This window comes from Camellia sinensis, chromosome 3 (assembly GCF_055761805.1).
Source record: "Camellia sinensis isolate YWXY chromosome 3, ASM5576180v1, whole genome shotgun sequence".
Lineage (NCBI taxonomy): Eukaryota > Viridiplantae > Streptophyta > Magnoliopsida > Ericales > Theaceae > Camellia > Camellia sinensis.
The window spans coordinates 189,656,956-189,683,886 of record NC_138963.1 but is presented as its reverse complement, the minus strand read 5'-3'; the positions used below and the strand labels follow the sequence as shown (position 1 = coordinate 189,683,886).

Genomic DNA, 26,931 nt, shown 5'->3' with positions numbered 1-26,931 from the left:
GGATATAAGTTGTCTGATAATATGATATTGTTCTAGTCGATGAAATGCTGTTAGCATGGCTTATGTTGTTAGCATATGATATTGTTTTGGCGGATGACATTAAGAAAGGAATTAACACTAAATTAAAAATTTGGCAAAAAACACTCGAGTCAAAAGGGTTTATAATTAGTAGAAATAAAACTGAATATATGGAATGTAACTTTAGTAAGAAATAATGGAGCTGCACCTTATGGGAACTTGCACTTGAGCTTGCATCACCTTCTTTGTTTGCTTGTCTACTAAAACCATCTAAGGTTAAAAGGAAAAAGTTCCCTAAATTGACAATGAGGTGTAATTCTTCTACGTAGTTCATTTAATTAAACTTTGAATTGAGTCAAATAAAATGAAAAATGAATATTGAATAGATGTATATACAAAGATTTTAATTGCCTGGTTTTTATGCTATTGATGTGTGTTTAAAAAGGAACATTAAAAATCTATTATAGTCACAGCTCAGTGCAGCTATCAAATAATTTAGTTGTTTGACTCCAATGTGATTTTTTTTATCTATTTGGACTATTATCAGTATACATGCACATATTAGCTATATGGTTGTTAACTTTTGAACAACCTTTGGATATATTATTTTCTGCATCACTTTTTTTTTTTTTTTAAAACTTATTTAGGATGCTTTACTTTCCAGCCTACCTCGCCTATCAGATCTGAAATTGAAGTTAAGCTTGGGGGTACTCAGTGCAACATCATAATGAGCAGACTAAAGCCATGGATGCACCTGCAGTCCTCAAAAAAGAAGAAAATGGTGCTTCAAGATGGAAATTCTAACCCTGAAAGGCTGCGGTCAACCGAATCCAAAGCCATCATGTGGACTTGTACAGTTTCAGCGCCAGAGATGACTATTGTGCTTTATAGTCTTAGCGGTTCGCCCCTATATCATGTAAGTGATCTCTTCAATAATATATATATATATATATTACTGTTGTTTGGTGTTACGAAATTGTCCCTTCATTTGGAGTATTGTATCATGCTGTCTATACTATCCCATGTGTAGATGAAAAACCTTTAACTAGTATGTATGTGGAAGGCTCTATTTCAGATCCCATATCTCAGAGACTGAAAATAAGTAATTCATAGTTCTCTAGCTAATGGTAGCTCAATTTTTCACTGCCAAAATGTAAACTTCCGTGCAGGCAGCAGTAGCTCCTGCCTTCAATATTCCAATGTACTGATTTTTAGTTCAAGAATAGAGGTTAGGGGATAAAAAGTTGACATATTGACAACTCCATCATTAGCGCTTCCCAGATTTGCAGCATGGAGACGTGACATTTACATTACTGTTTGTTGTCATAGTGACATTAACATTGTGGGATGGAGGGAGTATTATTTTACCGAATTGGTCTTACCATTTCTAAGAGTTGCTGTAGATGCATGAAACATTATGTTTTCTAGTATGTTGTTTACATTATTGTGCATTTTTGTGCTTCTGTGTAAGTTAAATAACATTGATATTCGTAGATCTGATGTAAATCCTCTTGTTTTATGTAGTTTTATGTTTCAATTTTTTGGCTAGGTTTCTGAGTTCCATGAATGTAGTAGTCGTCCATATGTTATCACTTCATTTTCACTCTGAGTTTAAATTAAACTATGACTATTACAGCATATTTCTTTTTGATTTCCAAATGCAGGGTTGCTCACAATCATCACATGTGTTTGCTAATAACATTTCGAGTACAGACACTTCAGTGCACATGAAACTTGGTGAACTGAATCTGCACATGGCTGATGAATATCAAGAATGCTTAAAAGAAAGCCTTTTTGGAGTGGAAACAAATACAAATTCTTTAATGCATGTTGCAAAAGTAAGCATGGATTGGGGCAAAAAAGATACAGAATCACTTGAAGAAGATGTTCCTAGGAATAAAGTGGTTCTTTCTGTTGATGTGACTGGGATGGGCATTTACTTGACCTTAAAGCGTGTTGAATCACTAATATCAATGATGATGTCCTTCAAATCTTTGTTGAAAAATTTATCTGCTTCTAGTAAAAAACCACAGCCAAACCGTGGAGGGCACTCATCCAAACCATCAGTGAAGGGGATTCAAATTTTAAAATTTAATCTTGAAAGGTGTTCTGTAAACTTCAGCAGTGATGTTGGCTTGGAGAACACAGTTGTTGCAGACCCCAAACGTGTGAATTATGGATCTCAAGGTGGTCGATTTATAATTAGTGTCTCAGCTGATGGGACACCACGTAGTGCAAACATAATGTCCACAATCTCAGATGAGTGCAAGAAATTGAAGTATTCTGTATCTCTTGACATCTTCCATTTCAGTCTCAGTATGAACAAGGAGAAACAGTCCACACATATGGAGCTAGAAAGAGCACGATCTATCTATGAGGAATATTTGGATGATGATAGGCCTAATGCAAAAGTGTCATTGTTTGACATGCAGAATGCAAAATTTGTGCGCCGATCTGGTGGTCTTAAAGAGATTGCTACTTGCTCTCTTTTTAGTGCTACTGATATTACGGTCAGGTGGGAGCCAGATGTGCATATAGCATTATTTGAACTAGTGCTGCATGTGAAGTTGCTCATACATAGTCAGAAGCTTCAAGGACTTGATGACAATCATATGGAAGACACTTTTACTGAGAAGAAAGAAACCTCTGTGGAGTCAATACAATATGATAAGAAAAAAAGCAAAAAGGAATCTCTTTTCGCTGTTGATGTTGAAATGCTGAACATATCAGCTGAGGTCGGAGATGGAGTTGAGGCCATGGTTCAGGTTCAATCAATTTTTTCTGAGAATGCTTCTATAGGAGTACTTCTTGAAGGTCTTATGCTCAGTTTCAATGGAACAAGAGTATTTAAAAGTAGTCGGATGCAAATTTCACGTATACCTAATGTCTCCACTGGTTCATCTGATGCAAAATTTGAAGCAGCAACTACATGGGATTGGGTTATTCAAGGCCTTGATGTCCATATTTGCATGCCATACAGGTTACAGTTGCGTGCCATTGATGATTCAATTGAGGAGATGTTGAGAGCTTTGAAGCTTGTCACTGCTGCTAAAACCGAACTCATATTTCCAATAAAGAAAGAAAGTGCAAAACCCAAAAAGCCTAGTTCAACAAAATTTGGATGTGTGAAGTTTTGCATACGTAAACTAACCGCTGACATTGAGGAAGAACCATTACAGGGTTGGCTTGATGAGCATTATCAGCTGATGAAGAAAGAGGCTTGTGGATTAGCTGTCAGGTTGAAATTTCTTGATGAACTTATTTCCAAAGGAAGTCAATCTCCTGAAACTGCTGGAACAAAGGATTCTAATCATGAAGGTAAGATTCTTTATAATGGAGAGGAGATTGATGTTCAGGATGCTTCAGCTATTCAGAAAATGAAAGACGAGATCTATGTGCAATCATTCCGTTCATATTACCAGGCATGTCAGAATCTTGTGCCATCAGAAGGGTCAGGAGCTTGTAAAATGGGGTTTCAAGCTGGTTTCAAGCCTAGCACTGCCAGAACATCTCTTTTTTCTGTCTCTGCAACAGAGTTAGATGTTAGCTTGACAAGAATTGTTGGTGGTGATGCTGGGATGATAGAGGTTATACAGAAGCTTGATCCTGTCAGTCAAGAATGCAACATACCATTTTCTCGACTTTACGGGAGTAATATTCTTTTGAGTACAGGCTCTTTGCTTGTTCAGTTAAGAAATTATACGTTTCCACTTTTCTCTGCAACTTCTGGTAGATGTGAAGGTCGTATTGTGCTAGCTCAACAGGTTAGTCCTCAAAGCGGCTTTCTTCAACATTTGTCTTTCTCCAGTTATCCTTTTCTTGTATATGCCATTTGCCATGTGTAGATCTACCCATTTGAATGTTGTGATTATGGAGGGAATTTATTGAGGGTAAATTTCACTGACCTTCCCTGCGGTTTGGCAAGACTAAAGATGCTACCCTCCACATTTTGGAAATTATAAAGAACTTCTGTTTTAAAGATTTGTGGGAAATGGCATTTAAGAAAGCTGTGAGATTACAAATCTACCCGTATTTTTTTTTTTTTTTTGGCAACATATTGAGGTTGAAAAATCAGATTCTTGATTTTTGGACTGCTGAAACAAAGGATTCCCTACCCTCCATTACCTTTGTCACTACCACCACCACCTCCTACCATTGAAACCAACACATTCGTAGCTGTCTTAACTACCACATTCTAACCCCACGTCGGCATAACCACTTGAATAAACCCTCTTGCCTTGCACATTCACATATAAGGACAATCAACAAATGCCATCTTTAGATTCTCCCTGTTTTGCGTGATTGCGTAAAGTGTGAATGTGTTGTCAGTCTGCTGCTTTCTTAGGATAACCATCTGCTGCCTTATCAACACCTCACCAGAAACAAAACCCGAACCCATATCAATCCCTACTTTCCACCATTGCAACACCTTTACAATTGACTGTCTAGACAAGCTAAAGCCACTACTAGAAACAACAATAGCATCTTCCATGAGGACTAGCAACAATTCCAAATTTAATAAGTTTCTTTGTCAGATAAAAAGTTCTAATAATTTTAGAGAAAAAGGTCTCTTGGCTAAGAATCAAGGATATGGATAGGGACATGATACGACGCGATATAGGCATGTCAACACGAAATTTTTCAAAAAATTAAGACAGACACGGCAATGACACGATACACGAAAATAATAACTAGTTCTTTTTTACCTAACAGATATTTATATTTTATTGGGTAAGAAGGGGCTTCTTGTTAGAATAGGAAATAATATTTGCTATATTTTATTCTTATTTGATTTGATTTTCCCTTGATTGATGTAATGGGTTGGCCCATAATTTATGCCTTATGGCACTCTTGTAATTACATATTATTATCAATATAAAAGGGAATGAGGTCTTACTCATTCCCTATCTCTTTCTGTTCTCTAAACTTTCATGGTATAAGAGCCAAAACTCTAGTCCATCCGTCCTTTACTCTTCTTCCCTTCTGTCGGCAATCACCCATCCCCTTAGCACCACTGCCGACAGTTCTTTTTCACTTAGGAGCACTGTCGGCAGTCCTTTCTTTCCCCCAGCAGTCCAATCGGCCATTATAGACTCTAATCCAGCCTACCTACAGTCAACCCAAACCTCGGACACCCTTGCCCAGGTCTTTGGCAGTCCTCTTGGGCGCCTTGATCCTATTAGGCTCAGTCGGCAGCCCCTCTGGCCTTTTAAGGACCTGTCGGCAGCCCCTCTGGCCTTCTTAGCCTCTGTCGACGTCTCTCTTGCCTCCGAGGCCTTTGTTGGCCAGTCTCCGGACACTCCTTCTGTCGGCCTTCTCTCTTCTATAATGTTTTCCACTTAAACATCTCTTAAACATCTTTTTTTTATAAAAAAAAAAATTTGATAAATTAAAAAAAAAAATTCTTAATTTTCAATGTTTTTATAATTTTTTTGTGGTCATAGTGTTTACTATTCCTCCACCATCTTCTGGGCTTGTGATTAGCACTGGGTTTGAGAGTTACTTAGTAGAATATCCATGGTAGATTCCACTAGTGAGTCAACACCTTCTCAGCCGCCTAATAGCGGGAGTCCCCTTGTACCTTCTACTATGACTGATAATCTTAACCCTGGCCTTAAAATCACCACTTCTCTATTCAATGGTTAGAACTATCTAGCGTGGTCGTAGAGTCTGACTATTTTTTTGAAGAGCAGAGGAAAGATAGGGTATGTTGATGGCACAATATAGGCACCCAGCATCACGGACCCTAGTTATGATCAGTGGGAAATCACCAACTCTCTTATCATGGGTTGGTTGATCCACTCTATGGTCCTTGAGATTGGAGAGGGCTATTTGGCTATGGACACTGCACAGGATATCTGGGAGGTTATTGCTACTACTTATTCCAGGAAGGGGAACTTCTCACAGGCTTTGGAGTTACGTCACTCCATTAAAAGGTCAGTACAAGGTGAAATGACTATTCTCTAGTATTTTACCTTCCTTAATACTGGGTGGAAGCGGCTTGATCACTTTCAGGATTACAAGCCTATCTGTTCCACTGATTCTACCGGTTACCGAAAGTTTGTGGAGCAAGAGCAGGTCTTCAAGTTCTTGGAAGGCCTGAATGTGGAGTATGATCCGGTTTGGAGCAGAGTACTTGGCATGGATGCACTTCCTTCTCTCCAGGAAGCCTTTGCTTTCGTGCAGAACGAGGAGAGTCGCCGCTCTACAATGCTTCCTTCTGCTACTACTGATTGCTTTGCCTTGGTTTCTACACCCCCTCAAGATGGATAGCGCGTGCCTCGTGGTTCTCATCTGAGAAGGATAATTTTTTTTGTGACTACTGTCGTAGACCTAGACACACACGACACGAGAGACTTGCTAGAAACTGCAAAGGATTCCTCCTGGTGGCCGAGGCGATCGTCTTGGTTCTCGAAGGGAGAGGCCGAGCCAGACTAGAGGTCGAGGGGCCAATGCTTGGGCACACTCTTTAACACGGTTGAGCCACAACCTTCAGCTCCTGTTGCCTCACCAACTACTGATGTTTCTGGGTTGTTTGTCTTAAAGTTTGAGATTGCTCTTCGCCACTTGCTAGACCGTCGAGCCTCTACTAGTGTCTTCTCCGGTGCATCCTCTTCTTCCTTTGCCAACTCAAGTAACTTGGGTTCCTCTACCAGTGTATTGCTATCTTATAATACTGTTCCTTGGATTATTGATTCTGGTGCTTCCGACCATATGTCCGGTTCCCCTAATTTATTCTCAGAGTATACACCCGTCTCAAGTCAGGAAAAAGTGCGTATTACTAACGGTACTATTTCGTCTGTGTTAAGAAAAGGTTTAATTTATACCACCTCTTCCTTTCCTTTATCCTCTGTACTTCATGTTCCCAATTTTAGTGTTATCTTTGAGTCGTATTACTTGTGATTTGAATTGTCGCGTGACGTTTTTTTCCTGATTACTGTCTTTTTCAGGACCTTATCATGAGGAAGAGGATTGATAGTGGTAGAGAGGAACATCGTCTCTATATTCTGGATCAGACTGACAAGCTGGCTCATTCATCTATTTCGTTACCATCCACCAACGAAGACTTTTGGCTGTGGCACCGTCACTTAGGAAATCGTTCTTTTTTACTTCTTAGGCACCTTTTTCCTTCTGTTTTTGAGAAAAATAATGCGTTTGATTTTCAGTGTGAGTCATGTCAACTTGGAAAACAACACAAAGCTTCTTTTGCTCCTTTTATTAATAAAAATTCAGTTCCATTTTCTTTGATTCATTTTGATATATGGAGTCCCTCATGTTTTGTGTCTTTAAAAGGTCAACGATGGTTTGTTACTGTCATAGATGACTGTTCTAGGGCTACTTGGGTATATCTAATGAAAGACAAGAGTGAAAGTGTTTTCTGTGTTTCAAAACTTTCATAGAATGGTTTGCACTCAGTTTGGGGCGGTTGTAAAAATTCTACGTTATGATAATTGGGAAGAATATATTGACTCTGGTCTTGCCAGTTATTTTGCCACTCATGGCATTATTCATCAAACTTCTTGCACTAATACTCCTTAACAAAATGGTGTTGCAGAATGAAAAAATTGCCATCTCCTTGATGTGGCCTATTGTCTATCCTTTGAAATGCGTGTCCCTCGATCATACTGGGGGGAAACGGTTCTCACTGTAGCTTATTTGATTAATCTTCCCACCCAAGTCCTTCAGAAACGAACCCCTTTTCAGGTTTTGTTCGGGTCCACGTCTTCTGGGTTCTCCATTCCCCCCAAGACCTTTGGATGTGTTTCTTTTGTCCATAATCATTCACCCACTCGTGGTAAATTGGATCCTAGGTCTCTTAGGTGTGTTTTCTTGGGTTACTCTGCCACCTAAAAGGGCTGTAAGTGTTATCATCCTCCATCTCGCAAATGGTTTGTCTCCATGGATGTTACTTTTTTCGAGTCTCAGCCTTACTTTCCGACCTCCCAAGTGTCACAGTCATCCCTTCAGGGGAAGCTTTGGTGTGAAGAGATTCCTGTGCCACTACCACCAGTGGTTGAACAGATAGAGGATGTTGAGCCAGCAATTGTTGTGGAAAATGAAGAAGGTAAAGTTTATGTCAGGGACAAAGGAAGACAAAAAGTCACCTGGATGCAAGAGACTACTTTCCCCCCTCTACTCCCATCTTCTTCTCTGGATGAGTGTCCAGAGTCATCCCCCTCTCTTGATAGTCTAGGTAATTCTGATCCTAATGCTCCAATTCTTGAGTTCTCAGATCTTGATATTCCCATTGTTAATAGGAAGGAGGTTAGGTCATGTACTCAACATCTTATTACAAATCATGTCTCTTATTTTAATCTGTCTCCCTCATATAAAGCCTTTCCGTCTAAAATTTCTTCTGTGAGTCTACCTAACAATTTTCAGGATGCTCTCTCCATTCCATGGAGGAGATGAGAGCTCTTAGCAAGGATGGCACTTGAGAGTTAGTGGAGTTATCTAGAGGCAAAAATTCAGTTGAGTGTACACTGTGAAGCACAAAGCAGACGGTTCCATAGAATGGTACAAAGTTAGACTGGTTGCTAAGGGCTTCACTTAGACTTATGGGGTAGATTACCAGGAGACGTTTGCATCGGTTGCTAAGATGAATTCTGTAAGAATACTACTTTCTCTTGCAGCAAATTTGGATTAGCCGCTTCATTAGTTTGATGTGAAGAATGCCTTATTTCATGGAGACCTAGAAGAAGAGGTCTATATGGATATTTCCCTTGGCTTTGAGGATGTTAGGTCCAAAGATAAAGTGTGTAGGCTCCGAAAGTCATTTTATGGGCTAAAGCAATCCCTTGGGGATTGATTTGAAAGGTTTGCTCAAGCTATGTTGAGATATGGGTTCAAGCAAAGTCAAGCGGATCACACCTTATTTGTGAAACACTCCTCACATGGTAAGACCACAACTCTTATTGTTTATGTTGATGATATTGTTCTGATAGGGGATGATGGTGAGGAGATCCCTCGGTTGAAGAAATACTTAGTCAAGGAGTTTGAAATCAAAGACTTGGGTAATTTGAAGTATTTTTTGGGCATTGAAGTAGCTCGGTCCAAGGATGGCATCTTCATATGCCAAAGGAAGTATGTACTTGACTTGCTAAAGGAAACTGGAATGCTTGGAGGTAGACCATGTGATACATCTCTAGAACCGGGCCAGAAACTAAGTGAGGATCAAGGTGGAGATCTAGTGGAGAGGGGGAGATACCAGCGGCTAGTGGGTAAGCCCATATACTTATCCCATTCACGTCCAAACATTGCCATTGCAGTGAGCATGGTTGGCCAATTTATGCATACTCCTAGACATTCCCTGATGGAGACAAATGGCAGCGTAGTACTAAAGTCTATAAACGGTGTGGCACAGATGCTTCTAAGGCTCAAGTTTTGATTTGGCATGTGTTGGATGATGCCGGGCCCACTTGGGAACTAGAATAAATTAATTTGAGTCTTTCCTCTATTTATATTTATGTTTTAGGGTCAAGGGTATTTTTGTAATTTGCAGATTTTTTGAAGCGGGTCTCAGTAAAGGGTCGTTGGGTGGACCCATGGGTCTTGGTATTGGTTTAATATGTTTATAAGTCTTATTTGATATTAAATAAGTTTTAGAAGTCAGGTTTTGTAGTAGTTTTAGTAGTTTCCTATTTTGGTCCTAGTTGGTTAAGGGAGTAGTTTCCTATTTTGGTCTTAGTTAGTTAAGGAAGTCTTTTAGTCCTATATAAAGCAATCTATTGCTTCTAATAAAATAACCAATCAGAATTTATATAATTTTCAGAGCTATGAGCCTCTTTAGGGTTTGTGTGATGCAACCCAACCTTCGGTGTGATGCCTAAGGGATTCTAGGAGTGATGCCTAGTCTTCTTCATCTTTTCTCTTTTCCTATTGCCTCTGTTCACAGATTACCACTTCCAGTCCATAAATAGTTAGCTTAAACTTGCTTCAAACTTGCGTGTGCTGCATCAGTTTTGGTATCAAAGCAAATTGATCCTACGGCAACTAGAAGCGGTCGAAGTTTCAGCGGCAAACTCACAGACAAACAACGAGATGATTTTCTACACATGATCATGGAAAGGGTTGATGCATTGGAAGCAAAAATATTTGAGAGTGAAGCCTCCAATCCTCAGAAAAGTAAAAGTGCTGCGAATGGTTCTGAATCTTTTTCAGCCAGTAGGGCAAAACCACATGGAAAGGGTGTTGAGGAAGAAACTGAAATAGACGATTCTAGTACTTTGCCACAGGATATGGCTAACCCTAATGCATTGTGTCCCTTAGAGAGGCTACACCCTTCTCTTTTGGATATAGCCAATGAAGTTGTTGAGCTTGGAAGGTATGAGAAGCAAGATCCATATGATATTGCTGGAGATATAACAAAGAAAGTGCATGATTTACTCTCAAGTTTTTTCGGATTGGCTTACTGCATTGTAGAGGTATTTTGACTGGTTCGATATGTCAGATGATCGGAAAATTCGATTTGCTGTAATGAAGCTTATCAGTCAAGCCCAAATTTGGTGGTCTGGGGTGGAACATGAACTTTGGATTGCAGGACCCATTATTAATTGGGAGGAGATAAAACAACGAATGAAACAAAAGTATTTGCCTTATGACTATCAAGATGAACTCTTTGTTCGGCTTACTAATCTCAGACAAGGAAACTTGACTGTGGTCAAGTACATGAATAAATTTGAGGAGTTAAAGATTCGATGTAGGGGTGTTGAAGATCCACGTCAAACTCTTTCTCGATTCAAATCGGGTTTAAGAGATGAAATTTGCAATGCCATGGTGACTCATGGGGTCTTTATTGTTGATGATGCGTTTCAGTTGGCATTTAAAATTGAGAAGAACATGAAACAATCCCTCAACAGGAAATTTACTTATCAAGCCGGGGAGGCAGCCCTTAGTAAACTGAGTGATCATGGCAGATTTATTAGACCAGTGCCACAATCAGGATTTAAAGGCAATACTGCTTTAGATTTTAAGAATAGAGTTTCCTTAAGTGATGATCAGAAGAAGGACAACAAGGATGGTTGTTTTAAGTATGGTATAAAGGGTCACATGGCATGGCAATGTCCTAAAAGAAATTTACTTCTTGATGCTGAAATAGAGTAACCACCAGAGGTTGATGAGGCTGATGAGTTTTTAAATGAAATTGGAAAGCTTAATACTGATGATTTGGAAGAGAACGAAGAAGATATGTCATTCCTCTCTGTTGTGAGGAGAATTCTTGCAGTGCCAAAACAAGAAACGAAAGACTGGAGGCATACAACAATCTTTCAAACATTGGTTCGTTGTGGGACAGAAGCTCACAAGCTAATTATAGATGGAGGCAGCAGCATGAATGTGGTGTCCGAAGCTACAGTACAACGGCTGAAGCTACCAATAGAACCACATCCTCAGCCGTACAAGGTAGCTTGGATAAATAGCACTTCTATTCTGGTGACGAAATGTTGTTTAGTTTCATTAACTCACAGACCTTATAGTGATTCTATTTGGTGTGATGTTATTCCAATGACTATTACACATATTCTTCTTGGTCGTTCATGGTTATACGAACGAGTTGTACAACATGATGGTAAAGAAAACACATACTCTTTCAAATTTAATGGTGCTGACATCATCTTGAAGCCCTTAAGTACAGAAGCTATGGCAAAGCATCAAGAAAGAAGAGCACAAATGGTTGATGAGAGCCAAACCAAGATTCACAAGGCTGCCGCAAATCAAAACAAGTCTCAAAATCATGCAGAAACTCGAAGCAAGTCATTACACATTCTTACAAGGAAGCAATTTGGGAAAGAAAGCAAAGAAAATGGAGTCCTATATGCTGTAATGGTCAAAGAGGCTCAAAATCCAGCAACTACAACAGCCCAAACTGTTTTGTTGGTTGATTTTTCCGATGTTGCAACAGAGGAACTATCGAATGAGTTGCCACCTATGTGTGATGTGCAACATGCTATAGACCTAGTTCTAGGTTCTCAATTGCCTAATCTACCAGCATATCGTATGAATCCGATTGAAGATGCTGAACTTAAGAGGCAAGTTTAAGAGTTGTTGTTGAAAGGGTTTATTCGTGAAAGTAAAAGTCCATGTGCCGTCCCAGCTTTGTTCACACCAAAGAAGGATGGGAGTTGGCGAATGTGTGTTGATAGTCGTGCCATCAACAAAATAACCGTCAAATATAGTTTCCCAATACCCCGACTTGATGACATGTTTGATATGATGGCTGGTTCTAAAATTTTCTCAAAGATAGATTTAAAAAGTGGCTACCACCAAGTTCGTATATGACCTAGGGATGAATGGAAAACAGCTTTTAAACTAAAGATGGCTTGTATGAGTGGCTGGTTATGCCTTTTGGACACTCTTATGCTCCCAGTACTTTCATGCGAGTTACGACACAAGTACTCCAACCCTTCATTGGACACTTTCTTGTTGTTTACTTTGATGGCATACTTATTTACAGCAAGCATAAAGAGGAGCACCTTCAACACTTGGCGCAAGTACTGAGAGTTCTTCGTCACGAGAAGCTTTATGTAAACTTAAAGAAGTGTTGCTTTATGAATTCAAGTGTTGTGTTTCTAGGCTTTATTGTCTCTGCACAAGGGGTAGAAGCTGATCCAAGCAAGGTGACAATAAATGAAGTTCGGAGTTTCCATGGTTTGACTACATTCTATCGAAGGTTTATTAAAGGTTTCAGCAGTATAATGGCCGCCATAACAGACTGCATGAAGAAAGGACAATTTACTTGGTCAAGTGCAGCCACCAAAGCTTTTGAAGAAGTGAAGAAACGAATGACTGAAGCACCCGTACTTCGGCTACTAGATTTTTCTGAAGTATTTGAAGTTGCTTGTGATGCTTCTAATGTGGGTATTGGAGGGGTTCTTAGTCAAGAAGGACATCCTGTTGCTTATTTTAGTGAGAAGTTAAATGAAGCTAAGCAAAAGTATTCCACTTATGACAAGGAGTTTTATGCTGTGGTTTAGGCACTTCGCTATTGGCATCATTATCTCGTGTTTCACGAATTTGTTTTATATTCAGACCATGAGGCACTCAAATATATCAATTCTCAAAAGAAATTGAATCATCGACATGGTAAGTGGGTTTCTTCTTGCAGCAATATTCTTTTGTCCTCAAAGATAAAGCTGGTACTGAGAATAAAGTAGCCGATGCTCTTAGCAGAGTAGTGTATATCCTTACTTCTATGGTTGTCCAAGTTGTTGGCTTTGATTTGCTCAAACGAGACTACCCAGCCTGACTTTGTCCTTGGTTTGCCAAAAACACTGAGACGTCATGATTCCTGTTTATGTAGTGGTCGACCGATTTTCAAAAATGGCGCACTTTATTCCTTGTTCCAAGACATTGGATGCTGTACATATTGCCAAAATCTTCTTTAAAGAGGTATTTCGGTTACATGGTGTTCCTAAAACCATTGTTTCGGACCGTGATGTGGAGTTCACAAGCTACTTTTGGCACACTTTATGGAAATTGCTGAATACAAAGCTGAAATTTCCTCCTCTTTTTCACCCTCAAACTGATGGCCAAACGGAAGTTATAAACTGCAGCTTAGGAAACCTTCTTCGATGCCTAGTTGGTGATCATGTTTCAAACTGGGATCAGATTCTTCCTATTGCTGAATTTGCATACAGTAGCTCGGTGAACCGGTCAACTGGTCGCAGTCCTTTTGAGATTGTTACAGGTATCCTACCTAGGAAACCGATAGACTTGGTTCCTTTACCTATTGAAGCCCATCCAAGTGCTGAAGCTGATGCCTTTGTCAAGCATATTCGGGATATACATGAAGATGTTCGCAGGAAGATTGCTATGAGCAACCAAAGCTACAAAGCATATGAGGTTCACAGAATTTCAGGAAGGTGACATGGCTATGGTGCAAATTCGACCTGAAAGGTATCCAAAGGGTGTTTACAAGAAGCTCCATTCAAAGAGTGCTGGGCCTTTCAAAATTGTGAAGCAAATAAGCTCTAATGCTTATGTCCTTGACCTCCCTAAAGACATGGGCATCAGTAATGTCTTCAACATTGAGGACTTAACTCTCTACACTGGCCACAGTGTTGTTTCTTTCCCGAATGCTCCAGATGCTCATCTCCCACCACCACCATGTTTGCACGACAAGATTGAAGATGTTATTGTTTTTACTCGAGGAGGTAGCTATCAAAAATATCTTATTAAATGGAATGGACGTCCACTTTCAGATTGTACTTGGTTCACTGATGATGAGTTTTGTCGCCTTGACCATGATCTTTACGAGTGGTTCCATGCTTTTAACTCGTCAAGGTTGAGTCTTCTCAAGATGATGGAGACAAGTGGCAGCGTAGTATTAAAGTCTATAAACGGCGTGGCACAGATGCTTCTAAGGTTCAAGTTTTGATTTGGCATGTGTTGGATGATCCCGGGCCCACTTGGGAACTAGAATAAATTAATTTGAGTCTTTCCTCTATTTATATTTATGTTTTAAGGTCAAGGGTATTTTTGTAATTTGCAGAATTTCTGGGGCGGGTTTCAATAAAGGGTCGTTGGGTTGACCCATGGGTCTTGGTATTGGTTTAATATGTTTATGTGTCTTATTTGATATTAAATAAGTTTTAGAAGTTAGATTTTGTAGTAGTTTTAGTAGTTTCCTAGTTTGGTCCTAGTTGGTTAAGGAAGTCTTCTAGTCCTATATGAAGCAATCTATTGCTTCTAATAAAATAACCAATCAGAATTTATATAATTTTCAGAGCTATGAGCCGCTTTAGGGTTTGTGTGATGCAACCCAACCCTAGGTGTGATGCCTAAGGGATTCTAGGAGTGATGCCTAGTCTTCTTCATCTTATCTATTTTCCTATTGCCTCTGTTCACATATTACCACTTCCAGCCCATAAATAGTTAGCTTAAACATACTTCAACTTGCGTGTGCTGCATCATTCCCACTTAGAGGCAGGTATGAGAATCTTGAGGTACCTAAAGTCTTCTCCTGGAAATGATCTCTATTTCTCAAAACATGGACATCTCAGTGTGGAGACATTTATTGATGCGGATTGGGTTGGATCAGTCACTGACAGACAATCAACTTCTAGATATTGCACATTTGTTGAAGGCAACCTAGTCACATGGGGAAGTAAAAAACAGAATGTGGTTGCTAGATCTAGTGCTGAGGCAGAATTCAGGACTATGGCTCAGGGTGTATGTGAGTTGCTATGGATTAGATTATTGTTGGCAGACTTGGGGATCCATCAGACTGATTCCATGAGATTGTACTGTGACAACAAGGCGGAAATCAACATAGCTCATAATCCAATTCAACATGATAGAACCAAGCATGTGGAGTTTGATAGGCACTTTATCAAGGAAAAGTTCACCAGTGGCACCATATATACTCCATTTGTAAAGACTGGGGACCAACTAGCAGATGTTTTGACCAAAGGAATAGGGAGCAAATCATTTCATGACATTCTCAACAAACTGAACATGAGAGATATCTTTGCACTAGCTTGAGGGGGAGTGTTAGAATAAGTTAGAATAGGAAATAATATTTGCTATATTTTATTCTTATTTGATTTTATTTTCTCTTGATTGATATAATGGACTGGCCCATAATTTATTCCTAATGGCACTCCTGTAATTACATATTATTATCAATATAAAAGGGATAAGGTCTCACTCATTCCCTATCTCTTTCTCGTCTCTAAACTTACAGTTGTTTGGTTGACTAGGTTAGTAAGATTTTATTGACTAGGAAAATGCCAAAGGAGTGAAGGAAGAGTATTTTAGTGCCAATATATAAGAATAAAGGAGATGTCCAGAATTGTAACAACTATAGAAGAATTAAGTTAATGTGTCACACGATGAAAGTGTGGGAGAGTGTGATGGAACGTCGATTGTGAGATATAATAGAAAATCAATTTAGGTTTATGCCTGGTATGGAAGCGATCTATCTTTTGAGGATAGTGATAGAAAAATATAGAGAAAAGAAAAGAGACATATATATGGTTTTTATCGATTTTGAGAAAGCATATGATAGAGTGCCTCGGAATATAATCTGGTGGGTGTTAGAGAAGAAATAGGTGACAAAAGGTTACATTGATGTGATTAGGGATATGTATGAAGGTTTGGTGACCGCTATCAGATCGCCTGCTGGAGAGACAAGTGAATTTTTAATTTTTGTAGGGTTACAGCAAGGATCAACCTTAAGTCCTTATCTTTTTGCTTTAGTTATGGATGAGTTGACGCACAATAATCATGATGATGTGCCATGGTGTATGTTTTTTGCAGATGATATCATGCTAGTGGATGAGACTTGAGAATGAGTTAACACTAAGTTAGAGATTTGGAGAAAAGCACTTGAATCTAAATGATTTAAGATAAGCAGAACTGAGACAGAGTATATGGAGTGTAATTTTAGTAACAGCCATAATGGAACCAGAGGAGAAGTGAAGATTGAGAACCAAGAACTACCTAAGAGTGAATATTTTCGTTATTTAGGATCGATTATCACAACGACTGAGGAGATTGGAGCGAATGTGGTTCACAGAATTAAAGCGGGGTGGCTTAAGTGGAGGATTGCGTCTGGAGTATTGTGCGATACACGAGTACCCATTAGACTAAAGGGAAGTTTTATAGAACAGCTATTAGACCAGCGATGTAGTATGGAACAGAATGTTGGGCAACTAAGAAGTAACATGTAGAGAATATGAGTGTTGTTGAGATGAGGATGCTAAGGTAGATGTGTGGCAAGACTAGAAAAGACAGAGTTAGGAATAAATATATTCGAGAATGGGTAGGAATAGTATTAATAGAAGATAAGTTGAGAGAGAATAGATTGAAATGGTTTGGTCATATACAACGGAGACCAACAGAGGCAGTAGTGAAGAGATGCGATACAGTGACGGTAGATGGTAGTGCTAGGGGAAGGGGTAGACCTAGATTGACGTGAACTAGTGTAGTAAATAGAGATATGAGTCTCCTTAATTTGACTAACGAAATGTCATTAGATAGAGTCGAGTGGAGAAGAAGGATTCATGCAGCCGACTCCATTTGATGGGACTTAAGGCTTGGTTTGGTTGGTTTGGTTTGTATTCATATAGTGGGAAACAAAACATTTTATTACACTATATGGTGGAAAAAAAGTGTGAACTAAAAATCCTAATATTTATTTTAACAAGTATTTAAGGAGAGATTTATAGGTATACATTGGCTCCCAAGTTATTCTAATCATACTTGTGACGGATTTCATATATGTCCAAGCTATGGATACCGGTGTTTGTAAGTGTCTGAAGCATGTACTATTCTAAAAATTAGAAAAATAATAATATGATCTGTTTGGATGCTTGTTATCATACGCATTTCACATTCTTAACTCTGGTTCAAAAATTGTGTTGCTTTTCATGACTATAGACTTCTGGATAGAAGCATGTAATTGAATGGTCCTTAATTAATTGCAGGCGACATGCTTTCAGCCCCAAATATACCAAAATGTCTTTATTGGAAGATGGAGGAAAGTCTGCATGCTTCGTTCAGCTAGTGGCACTACTCCACCAATGAAGACATACTCAGATTTGCCTATTCATTTTCAGAAAGCTGAAGTTTCCTTTGGAGTGGGTTTTGAGCCAGCTTTTGCTGATATCAGCTATGCTTTTTCTATTGCTCTTCGCAGGGCTGATCTAAGCATTAGGAACCCCAATGCTTCAGATGTTCAGCCACCCAAAAAGGAACGCAGCTTACCATGGTGGGACGATATGAGAAATTACATTCATGGGCATATTACCTTGTTTATGTCTGAGACCAGATGGATTGTTCTTGCCACTACTGATCCTTATGAGAATCGTGACAAACTTCAAATTGTTTCTGGCCATATGGAAATCCAGCAGTCAGATGGTTGTGTTTATGTTTCTGCAAAGGATTTTAAGATTTTGTTGAGCAGTTTGGAGACTTTACTGAACAACTGCAACATAAAGCTTCCTCCTGGCAGTTGTGGTGCTACCCTAGAGGCCCCATCCTTTTCTCTTGAAGTGACAATGGAATGGGAATGCTATTCGGGCAATCCCATGAATCATTATTTGTTTGCACTCCCAAATGAAGGTGCACCCCGTGAAAAAGTTTTTGATCCCTTCAGATCTACGTCTCTCTCCCTGAGGTGGGATTTCTCACTGAGACCCTCTCTTCCCTCACGTGAGAATCAATCACAATCCTCCACAACAGGAGATGATGCTGTCCTGGATGGTGTTGCTTATGGAACTATATGCAAGTCAGAGAATGTTTCAATTGATTCACCAACCCTGATAATTGGTGCTCATGATTTAGCATGGTTAATTAAATTCTGGAGCATGAATTATTCACCTCCTTATAAGTTGCGGAGCTTTTCACGATGGCCTCGTTTTGGAATTCCACGGGTTGCCAGATCGGGCAATCTGTCTCTAGACAAGGTGATGACAGAATTTATGTTTCGCATTGACGCCACTCCAACTTGTATAAGGCATGTGTATCTAGATGATGATGATCCGGCTAAGGGGCTGACATTTAAGATGACAAAGTTGAAATATGAACTCTATTATAGTCGGGGTAAGCAAAAATATACCTTTGAATGCAAGCGTGATTCTCTAGATCTTGTTTACCAGGGTCTCGACCTACACATGCCTAAAACATATCTAGATAAAGAAGATTGCATGAGTGTTGCAAAAGTAATTCGAATGACAAGGAAAAGTTCAAAGTCTGCATCCATGGACCGAACTGCAAATGAAAAATGTGGGTATATTAACAGCTGCACAGAGAAGCATCGTGATGATGGATTTTTGTTATCTTCTGATTATTTTACAATCAGACGGCAAGCCCCAAAGGCTGACCCTGCAAGATTATTAGCATGGCAGGAAGCCGGAAGAAGAAATCTTGAGATGACATATGTCAGGTCCGAGTTTGAAAATGGGAGTGAGAGTGATGAGTATACACGTTCTGATCCAAGTGATGATGATGGTTATAATGTGGTAATAGCTGACAATTGTAGACGCATTTTTGTTTATGGCCTCAAGCTTTTATGGACTCTTGAGAATAGAGATGCAGTTTGGTCCTGGGTTGGTGGAATATCGAAGGCATTTGAATCTCCAAAACCTTCTCCTTCTCGGCAGTATGCACAGAAGAAGTTGCTTGAGGACAAACAGGCAGTTGACAGACCTGAAATGCCTCCAGATGATGTGTCAAAGCCTCCTCTAATCAATCAAGGTGCCAGTTCCTCTTCTCCACAACTTGCAGAGACTTCAGGATCACTTTCATCTCCACCGCATGCAGTTAAAAAAGAAAACTCAACATCTGGTGCTATTGGTAAGTTCTACGAGTACATTTTTATTATTTTTTTAATCAGAAACACAGAAACTTGTGTTAAAGAAGGTTTCGAGGGGGGGGGGGGGGTGTTTACAACCCTTGTTCAATCAGATAAAAGGAAAATAAATAAAATAAAAGTACAAAAGATAATCCCAAACACTCCAAACATCCTTGAAAATTTGTTTTCAAGACTTCAATTTTAGATTTTATATGTTTGTCTAGTGTTGTATTTATATAGGTTTCTTTATATATAACCAGTGATTTTCGGCATTTCCGATTTCATTAGGCTTTTATGCAGTAAATATCATCGTCAATCTTAGAAGCACAAACATGGACACACGACACAAACACACCGACACAATAATTTTCAAAAGATGTAGGACATGACTCGTGCAAACACACAAAATATATAATTTTATATATTTATTATATGTCATATATATATATGAGTGTTTCATCCAAAGATAATAAAATATATAATATTACACAAATTTCTAAAGTTTAAAGGAAGATGGATTAATAGGCATGAATATGCATTGTTTTATTTCATCAACGTGTTCCAAGTTATTTTGTTCAAACTTATGGTGTGTTTTATGTGTCTAAGCGATAGGCACATGTTTCTCCCAAGTATCCAAAGCCTGTTCAGGTCTAAGGCCTCGTTTGGGAACAGGCTAATTTAGTAACTTTTTGGCTATTTGGCTAAAAAGGTAGGTAAAAAAAACTTGTATGTTTGGGATGACTTTTTGGCTAATTACGAAAAGATGTGCAAAAAGTAGAGAGAAAAGAGAATCTTTGACTTTTTGGTATGGGTTGTTGGCTTTTTTGGCTAATTTAGTAACTTTTTGGCTAATTGGCTAAAATAGCCTCTTGCCAAACGAGGCCTAAATTCTTTGAAAAATAATATAACACGTTTGACATGTGTCGTGAATTGTAAGGCATGGACATACAACCTTTTTAGAAGTATCTATGCGCATCAGTGTAGTAATATTGGTATATTTCTAGCTATATATTGCAATTCAGTATTTATTCTCCTGGAAGCATTTGTAGTACAAAAGATTTCAGCTAAGGAGGATTTATTTTGTCTTACCAGCAAATATTGGAAACAATGATGATTCCGAGGAGGAGGGGACTCGACATTTCATGGTGAATATTATAGAGCCACAATTCAATCTTCACTCAGAAGAAGCCAATGTAAGTTGTATAGGAAATTGCAGCATTAGAGCTGACATCCCTCTGCTGATTGTTGCTTTGTGTGTTTCTTTTTTTTTGTAGTTGAATTGTCAAAAGGAAATGTGGATCCGCCATTGACCTTTTGTCCTTTTTCTTTTCCTCCACTTTGACTATACTTAGTTGTGTATTTCCTGCATTGTTTTAGCAGTAGTTTATATCATTAATAGACTTCTTTTTATTTGTGCTCCCTTATTTTACTTTTGTAACAAACTGTTCCTTGATTTAAGTACAGGTTTATGTTTTTGATGTTTTTAGTCTATTCTTGAATTTTCCATCGATGATTTTCTTCTGGGAAACATTATCATTGGGAACATGTTTGCTTTGAAATTTATATTCTAGGAGTAGGCTATTTTAGCATATTAACCGCTTTCGATATATTAAATCATATTCGTGAATTTTCTTATTAATTTTTCTTTACGTTTTTTTAAGTGTGAATTTTATCTTAATTAGATGGGTTGCATATTTCAAACCCAATTAAATATGGGTTTAAATGGGTTTGGACGAAGGTACCCGTTGAAACCTCCTCTAACACCACCCCCACCACCACCACCACCACCGCTCCATTTGGTTCCCCAGAAACAGCAGGGGGGAGAGAGAGAGAGAGAGAGAAAGAGAGAGAAGACAATGTTGTCTCTTTGTAATTTATGACTACATTAGAACTCTCGGTAAATGACTTACAAATATAAAATTGAACCAAGCCTTATACAAGTTTGTCTCGTCATGTTTCATTAAATTTCTTGGAAAAATTTCTTCATGTTTCTTAGTAACTGAACATGAAAATAAGATGTTTTGCATTTACAGTTTACTGATACAGGATAATTTCTTCCTGTTTCTCACCACCACCACCGCTGCCACCTCATCCACCACCACCTCCATTGCCACCACATCAACACCATTAGAAAAAGAGTTCAATAAAGTAAACGGATTGGTCGGATTGATTTGTCTGACCAATACCAATTCTACCCAACCAGCTTAAACCCATTTATTAAATTGGTGGGTTCGGGTTGGATTGTTTTAATGTGCAGCCTGTTTATCCAAACCCCGCCCATTTGCCACCTTGACAGGTATCAGCTACTTCAATTATGTTTAAAGTTGCTCTCCGATGGTAACATCTGAAGTATACTACCCACGTTTTCACATGAAGGCACTTGCAACCTATTTATCAGATTTCATACGTATTCGAGATAGAATCTCTTTTCTTCTCTCCTTTTCTTTCTTCTTTCTATTCTTGTTTTTTTTGTTTTTTTTTTTTTGTTTTGGAAAGAAAAGGGTGCCTATGTTCATAATGCCATCTGGGCAACTCCTACTGTTATCACTACGTGTCAATGACAAAAAGGGCGAACTTAAAATCTAAAACCTCCTACAACGTTAACCAAAACTTGCTTGAATTGACTCACTTGGCATGTTGATTTATTTATGACTTTCCTCTTTCCTATCTGGACTTGTTATCTAATATTTTAGTTTGAACTTTCCATGATTATGGAGGTGGCTCACTAAATGGACCTCTATAATGGTGCAGTGAAAAGTTTCTCAATTTTTCGTTGTTACTCTTGTGAGATTCTGGTCATGCATCATTATTATTTTGAAATAATAAAGAGCAAGAAAATCTACCCATTATCTATGATAGAGGGGAAGGATGGATAAAAAATAAATGTAATTTAATTGTATAGCAGTATCTGGAAAAAGAAAGGAAAAAAAGTAGAACTAAGGTGCTTATCATATCATTATGAATTACAAATCACAAATATCATGCCTATTTGGGGGATGATATGCTTGCTTGATGTCCAATCTAACAGAACTCTGCATCAAGTAGCTGGAACTTTGGTCTTTACAACTCAAATGGCTGCATGTGTAGCAGCGGCAACTATTTTTTTCCCAGTATTGTATTTCCCATTTTCAGCATGACAACTCATCGTAGAAGCTGGAGTAAATTTCGGAAGTTATAGCCATTTTACTTCACTTTATAATATTTTTTTGTTTGTTTGTTTGTCGACAGGGTAGATTTCTGCTTGCTGCTGTTAGTGGCCGTGTTTTAGCCCGTTCATTTCATTCAGTCCTTCATGTTGGCTATGAAATAATTGAACAGGCACTTGGTACTGGAAATGTACATGTTCCAGAATGTCAACCTGAAATGACATGGAACCGCATGGAATTTTCTGTGATGTTGGAGCATGTGCAAGCTCATGTTGCACCAACTGATGTTGACCCAGGGGCTGGACTACAGTGGCTTCCAAAAATCCGTAGGAGTTCCCCAAAAGTAAAGCGTACTGGTGCTTTACTTGAAAGGGTATTTATGCCTTGTGATATGTACTTCCGCTACACAAGGCATAATGGCGGAACGACGGACTTAAAGGTGGACACTTGATTCTTTAATTTTTCTCTACATTTAATTAAATATTTTGAATAATCTCCAGTCTTTATTACTATAACTAAATTCTTTAGCTTTTTCTTGCTGTTATATTCTATGGTAAATCATTTGAACGCTAGTTGGCAATTACTTTCTCTAAATGGGGTTTTGGGTGAAATTTCATTCTGCTGCAGATGAAGCCCTTGAAAGAGCTGACCTTCAATTCTCGTAATATAACAGCAACAATGACATCTCGTCAGTTTCAGGTTATGCTTGATGTGTTGACTAATCTTCTCTTTGCTCGGCTTCCCAAGTAAGATATCCTTGTTATTTTGTTTTATCTTTTCTTGTGGAATATTATCACTAGTCTTCTTCCATTTGAAAATGCTTGTGGCTGTTTATTGAATAATTCTTTATTATTTTGGTCTTTTGAAATATCAGCGTAGGTAATGTTGGTAGCTTATGTTATTTCATTAGGCTGATTAAAAAAATGCATACTGAGGTAAGAGTTCAGGAGTCAATGTATATAGACAATTTATTTCCAGATTTGCATTATTTCAGGAAACATAGAAATAAAGCAAATTATTTTAATCACTGTTCACTTCTAAAATTATTGTCATTTGGATGCAATCGCGTTTTACCTGTAAAATTACTTTGATTGGAATATGTGATTCAGATGTTAGAGATGGTGTGTTGTTTGTTGCAATCATTTCCTTACTCTCAGAAGTAATTTGATTAAAGTTTGTGATTCAGGCCTCGAAAAAGTAGTCTGTCATATCCTGCTGAAGATGATGAAGATATAGAAGAGGAGGCAGATGAGGTGGTTCCTTATGGTGTTGAAGAGGTAGAACTTGCGAGAATCAAGCTTGAACAGAAAGAGCGGGAGCAGAAGTTGCTTCTAGATGACATTAGGAAATTGTCTTCTTATGGTGATACTTCTGGAGACATATGTCTGGAAAAGGAAGGTGACCTATGGATGATAACTGGTGGAAGGTCCACATTGGTGAGAGCTGAACCTGTGCAGTATTTCTAAGTTTGAACCCCTAATAGTATGCAGTTATACTTGTTTCTAGTTAGTTGTTACCAGTTCTATGTGAATACATACAGGCATTGATTATATTGTACAATAAAAACAATCAAATCAACCTAGTAATTTATATTTTTTTTATTCAGATATTGTCATTACGGGTTTATTTATTTATTTGAACTATCATTACGGGCTTAGTTGCTAACGTGCTTTTTTATCTGCATGGGGATAATTTCGTTCAATACGTATCATAAAAGGTGGGCTGATGGGTCATTTAATTGCAAAACCATCATATAAGGATTATTGATGCCATTTTTGAGTCTGCTAGTACATTTCTTTCTTCAGTAATGCAGTATTTCTATGCACCTTTTATTTTTATTGATTTTGTTTTTTTTTTCTATTTAATTTTTGAATTATAATTTTTTTCGTTGCATTGAAGTCTGATTTTGCTTGATTGTTTTTTATTGTATTCAATCAACATAATCAAATCAAAACAGGGCCTATAAAAAGAACTTTCAATTATTCAAATGCACCAACTAGACTAGTTATGAAATCACATTGATAGCTTCGACTTGTGTCCTCTCCTAGCTTGTCTGAGAGTTCCATTTACCTCAAGTATTTCTCCTGCTTTCAGCTTCCTTCAAATTAACTTTAGCAGAAGTTTGCCAGGCTGATTAAAAGAAAGAAGGAAGAAAGTAAAAACAACCAGAAGTTCACCCCAAACTTTTGGAGTTTTGGTAATGTATTTTATAAGGAGATCAGAACTTAATTTGGAATTTTTGGAGGCCTGTGCACGAGGTTTTCTGTAACAAATTTCCTTTTCTTTTCCTTAACTGCAGTTCATGTTAATTAAATGTTGTGAATCTGAAGCATCTTCAGGTTTCATAATAAATAAGGTCCATTTAAAGACATTTATGGACATTTTGTATGTGTTTTGCCATATGTGTTTGTATTTTTGATTTTTTAGTTTGTGTTTGACTCTGAGCACTACAAAATTCACATCTACAGGTGCAGAGACTAAAAAACGAGCTTGGGAATGCCAAGAAATCAAGAAAGGCTGCATCTGCTTCCTTAAGGTTGGCTCTGCAGAAAGCTGCACAGCTACGACTTATGGAAAAGGAGAGAAACAGAACTCCGTCCTGTGCTATGCGTATTTCTATGCAAATTAATAAAGTGGTTTGGAGCATGCTTGCGGATGGTAAATCTTTTGCTGAAGCTGAGATAAATGACATGGTGAGTGTCTGAAGATTTGAAGACTAAACTTATAATTGCAAGACACATTCCCTTGAGATCAAGGCAAACTTAAAATTGCCAAGATCTTTCAACTTTCAAGTGCTCAATCAGACACTGGAAGGCACCATAGAGTTATTTGTTGCATTCAGATGCAAGGTTGTGCGTGTTTTATCATGCACACTTTGCTATTTACAGAAAGAGCATTAAATAAGCTAGCACAATGCATCAGGTTCAGGAACATTCTTGAAGTAAAGATACTACTCTTGTTGCATATGATGACCAATATTCATGACCAATTGGCTTGAACAAATACTGGTGCTTTGTAATATCAATTACATACTTCTACACACATTACCTCACTGACATTTTTCTCCCTAACATCTAGTGCTTAGTAGTTTGAGTAAAATGCCATTATTGAATGCTGAAAAAGCTTTCTTATTTCCAGTTCAAGAGTTTAGTTTTGTTTCCATATCCATCATTTTGGACGGCATATTGAACTCATTGAATGACTATCATAAATCCTTATGATTGCTTTGAAATATAGTGTGCATTCCTTTCATTTTTTGAGTTTTTGGTTTCATTGTAGATCTGATACATTTTTCTATGCCTATACAGATATATGATTTTGACAGGGACTATAAAGATTTTGGTGTCGCTCGGTTCACAACAAAGTATTTTGTCATGAGAAATTGCTTGCCCAATGCCAAGTTTGATATGATTCTTTCACCATGGAATCCTCCTCCTGAATGGGGAAAGTATGAACTTATCTGAGCCTCTACTTGCTGCACTTAATAATAAGTACAGGATTTTTTTCTTTGAGTTATAAGACACCACAATTGTTAAGACTTATTATTATCTTTGTATTTGATGATCTGTATCTTTATAAAACGGAATAGCATGTCTTTCGTGGTTCTTTGCTTCTCTTGATATTATGCTTTGTGTGTCATGCAAAAGCTTTTGTTTGGCCTTCAATTCCATGATTTTATACTTTTCTGTTTTAACTTTGTAAACTACTCTCTTTCCCTCTCCCTCTCTCTCTCTCTCCCCCCCTAAATATGAAAAAAAATTTGTGTTAGTCAGCACACCCTTGAATGCCTTCCTGTTTGCTTTTCCTTCATGTAGCCTGATTGTGTAGTTGAATGCCTTCCTTCTTGGTTCTAATAAACAAGGTTCTAGCATCAGCCTCCAGCCATAAATCTATAAGACGAATCTAACTCTTGCGTTCTCAAGTGACACCATTAGCATTGAATGCTATGATATTCCAGTCTAACTTTTTGACCATTAATCCTGTGTCTATAGAACAGAGGAATTCAAGGATTTCTGAGGATTTGTCCTACCCTTTTTATGTTGAGCAGATTTAGCTGCTCTTGCCTTTCTTGGTTTTGGTTCCACTTTCTTTTTTCGCAGTTCTTTCTGGCTATTTGATTCTGTCCGACTGTTCCAAACTTCTTACTGAATTACACATCAAAAAATAATGAAATATTAGATATGTCTGACTAACAATCTATTCTGAATATCACTCTTTCGTTTCCCGTGATGTGCAAAACATTTATCCACCTCAGCAGTCAGCACGGCTGGCACTGTTGGCCTAATTCTTATGAGTATTAACCCAAATTCTTAATGTGTGTGGAACAATTACGAAGAATAGATGTAAATAAAGTGATAAAGAAAGGCGCAAAAACACTTGTTCTTCTACTTCACAAAGTAAAGATAGATTCTTGTAAGTACAAAACACTTAGAAAATATGAGGAAGAAGAACTCCGAAAATATGAGGAAGAAG

General features: G+C 38.1%; 1 protein-coding gene across 6 annotated transcripts in view; it reads left to right on the top strand.

The window, feature by feature from the left end:
• The window catches only part of SAB (HYPERSENSITIVE TO PI STARVATION 4), a 56,645-nt gene that overhangs the window by 14,219 nt on the left and 15,495 nt on the right, over window positions 1-26,931 (top strand). For all 6 annotated transcript variants that reach the window (XM_082921748.1, XM_082921751.1, XM_082921753.1 and 3 more), the window contains 9 exons: window positions 683-934; window positions 1,683-3,782; window positions 17,445-19,314; window positions 20,405-20,505; window positions 22,541-22,897; window positions 23,086-23,204; window positions 23,645-23,894; window positions 24,927-25,151; window positions 25,767-25,906. In XM_082921748.1, the coding sequence (XP_082777874.1) occupies window positions 683-934; window positions 1,683-3,782; window positions 17,445-19,314; window positions 20,405-20,505; window positions 22,541-22,897; window positions 23,086-23,204; window positions 23,645-23,894; window positions 24,927-25,151; window positions 25,767-25,906 (5,414 nt within the window). The remainder of the gene's footprint in view (window positions 1-682; window positions 935-1,682; window positions 3,783-17,444; window positions 19,315-20,404; window positions 20,506-22,540; window positions 22,898-23,085; window positions 23,205-23,644; window positions 23,895-24,926; window positions 25,152-25,766; window positions 25,907-26,931) is intronic.